Source organism: Tupaia chinensis, unplaced genomic scaffold (assembly GCF_000334495.1).
Source record: "Tupaia chinensis unplaced genomic scaffold, TupChi_1.0 Scaffold149184_1, whole genome shotgun sequence".
In the NCBI taxonomy this organism is placed as follows: Eukaryota; Metazoa; Chordata; class Mammalia; order Scandentia; family Tupaiidae; genus Tupaia; species Tupaia belangeri.
This window is the reverse complement of record NW_006209032.1, coordinates 1,718,398-1,721,312: the sequence shown is the minus strand read 5'-3', so window position 1 is coordinate 1,721,312 and position 2,915 is coordinate 1,718,398. Positions and strand designations below refer to the sequence as shown.

The 2,915-nt window shown below is 67.3% G+C and overlaps 1 protein-coding gene across 1 annotated transcript; it reads left to right on the top strand.

Moving 5' to 3' along the window:
- On the top strand, window positions 1-2,720 carry PRSS50 (serine protease 50; the record flags this gene model as incomplete). The annotated part of the gene is made up of 4 exons (XM_027769291.1): window positions 1-125; window positions 697-980; window positions 1,975-2,141; window positions 2,382-2,720. Coding segments are annotated over 4 exons (807 nt in total), but the record flags the coding sequence as incomplete, so codon positions are not given.
- Between the last annotated feature and the right edge of the window lie 195 nt (window positions 2,721-2,915).

Here is a 2,915-nt window from a genome sequence, read left to right as displayed (position 1 = left end):
TCTGCCCTCCCACCAGCCTCACTCCACTTCCTGTCTCTCCCCCTCCGGCCAGTGGACTTTGACAGTCCTTCGGGCCTGAGCCTGGCCTGGGCAGTCGCGGGCTGTTGGGGGACACAGACATGGAGATAAGTACCCGTAGGGAAGCCTGGCGGGCACAGAGGAGTGGGTGCACGGGGAGTGCCCTGGCCCTGGGGAATGGTGTTCCAGGCCTAAGGCCCCAGGGGCACTCCAAGGGGCATACCAGGACAGCCCCTGAGAGCCAGGTCATGGCCAGTCCCGGGCCTCTGTGAGTCAAGTCTAGGACCAGCCCAGCACTTTGTAGCCGTGCGGCCCTGAACCGGCCCTGAGCCTGGCATTCCTCCTCCCTGAAACGAAGGGCAGTGGTGAGGCCGTGCGCCGGGCCCTACTCACCCCTGCCCTGTTCAGTAGGCCGGGGGATGGGGGCTTGCAGGAGGGCGGGCGCCTGCCCTTGCTCACAGGTCAACAGAGGGTTGGAAGGCAGGGGAAGGGCAGTGGTGAGGCCGTGCGCCGGGCCCTACTCACCCCTGCCCTGTTCAGTAGGCCGGGGGATGGGGGCTTGCAGGAGGGCGGGCGCCTGCCCTTGCTCACAGGTCAACAGAGGGTTGGAAGGCAGGGGCCGGGGGCCGGGCAGGGGCCTGGAGCTGACCGCAGACTGCCACCTCTGCGGTCCCCTAGGCGTGACGTCACGTACTCAGTGAAGGTGGGCAGTCCGTGGATTGACCAGAGGGCACAGAACTTCTCCGAAGTCCTGGTGCTGAAGGTGATCGTGAACAGCAGGTACCGGGCCCAGCGGTACTGGTCCTGGGTCGGCCGGGCCGACAACATCGGCCTGCTCAAGCTCCAGGGCCCGCTACAGTACAGCAGTTACGTCTGGCCCGTCTGCCTGCCCGGCCCGGACCACGAGCTGAAGGACCGCTCCGTCTGCACCGTGACGGGCTGGGGGCTGCCCAAGGCGCACGGTGAGTCGCAGCCTCCCAGGCCTGGGCGGGGACGGGGCAGACAGGCCCCTGGTGCAGGCTGGGCCCAGCGGGGACAGCCTCTGAGGCACCTTTGTCAGGGAGCCCGCACCCCCAGGACCTTCCCGGGCCCTCGTCTCATCTCCTTCCCCATCTCCCTCCCCTTGAGGGTCTCAGCCGTGAATGCCTCAGGGGACCCCTGCTGCCTTTGAGCCCTCAGGCCCAGGCTAGGAGTAAACAGGACTGCCTGGAAGGCGGGAAGGCACAGAGTCCTATCTCAGTCCACCCAGGCCCCGGGGCACCCACAGCTTACCGAGGTGAGAGGCCGCTGCCTGCAGGTGCTCCCAGGAGACCCCACGGCCAGCTGGGCAGGCTGTGCCCCGAGGGTGGGAGCCACTCGGGGTCCACAGCCCTCAGCCCCTCATCACCCTAACTCAGGAGCGGGCCTATCCTCTCCAGCCCACCCAGCTATTTCCTGACAGACCCCAGGGACAACCACTCCTTTCAGGGGACCCCTTACCCACCCACAAGCGGGTGCCCAGGAGCCAGTGTCCTCAAACGGCCCCGAGGGCTCCAGCCTCCTTCGTGGCTGTTGTCTCTGCCATGGCCTGTCAGGGAGCGGCTGGGGTGGGTGAGGTTCCAGGAGCTCAGGCCTGGGGCGGAGAGCCTGGGGTGGGAGCAGGCCTCGCGGGAGCCTGGGGGCTGGCAGGGAGGAGGCCTGGGGAAAAGGAGGTGAGACCTGAGTGAGGTCCTGCAGGCACTGGGGGAGAAGGGATGGCGAGGCCAGGAAACTGGGGGGCTCGGGATGTTGGGGGACTCCACAGGAAGCAGGCCCAGCGAGGCTTCCTGCTCGCAGTCTCTGGACCGAGGGCCTCTGGGAAGTACCCACTCGTGTGGTGGGAGGGCCGTGCTGAGTGACAGGTGAAGGGCGCAGGTGGGACAGGCTGGTGGCAGTGGGCAGCCACAGAGTAGCCACACCTGAACCCTTGTCACACAGACAAGTGGCCCCAGTCCTGGGCTATTATGGAGAAGGAGGTCACCGTCCTGCCCAACAAGGAGTGCGAAGACTTCTACCACAGGTTCTCCAAGGTCCCCTCCCTGGTCCGCATCATCAACCCTCAGATGTTCTGTGCCCGGGACACCGACAGGGAGCGGTTCTGCTATGTGAGCAGGGCTGAGGGGGGCTGCGGCAGAGGTGGGAGGTGGGAGCAGAGGGGTGGGGTGGGGGAGACAGGGCGGTGAGAGCCAGGGCAGGACGGAGCCCTGGAGGGAGGGCTGGGTCTGGCCACCTCTAGCTAGGTCGACACTGCAGGGTGGGGAGGGGACCCGGGGAGGGTGCCCTGCCTGTCCCTGCACTGGCTGTTTCCCTCCCTGACCTCTCCACGCCTTCACCCCTCCTCGCAGGAGGTCACCGGAGAGCCCTTGGTCTGCTCCTCCGAGGGCACGTGGTACCTGGCAGGCATGGTGAGCTGGGGCGCCGGCTGCAAGCACAGCGAGGCCCCCCCCATCTTCCTGCGAGTCTCCTCCTACCAAAGCTGGATCTGGGATCGCCTCAACGGGCAGCCCCGGGTCCTGCTGGCCCCGTCCCTGCTGCTGGCACCGTCGCTGTCCCTCAGCCTGCTGGCTGCACTGTGACACTCTGGTGCTGTCCCTGCATGCCTGCCCTGGCCCGGGTCTCCCCGCCCCGTGCCTGCTCTGGGCAGGGCTGAGACCAGGCGTTTGATTAAAGTCCTCTCCGTCTCACACCGGCTTCTTCCCAGGCCTGGGGGCCCTTAGGCCTAGTGGAGTCAGATATGGGGGCCTGGGGGACCCCAGGAGGTTGGCGTGGAAAAGCACAGAGCCCTGGAATCTGCCTGCACCGGAGGTTTGGGCAGCTCCTGTGGAAGGTGGCGGGAGAGTGACCGGGGGGGGGGGGCGGAGGGCGGGCGGGGGGGGCCG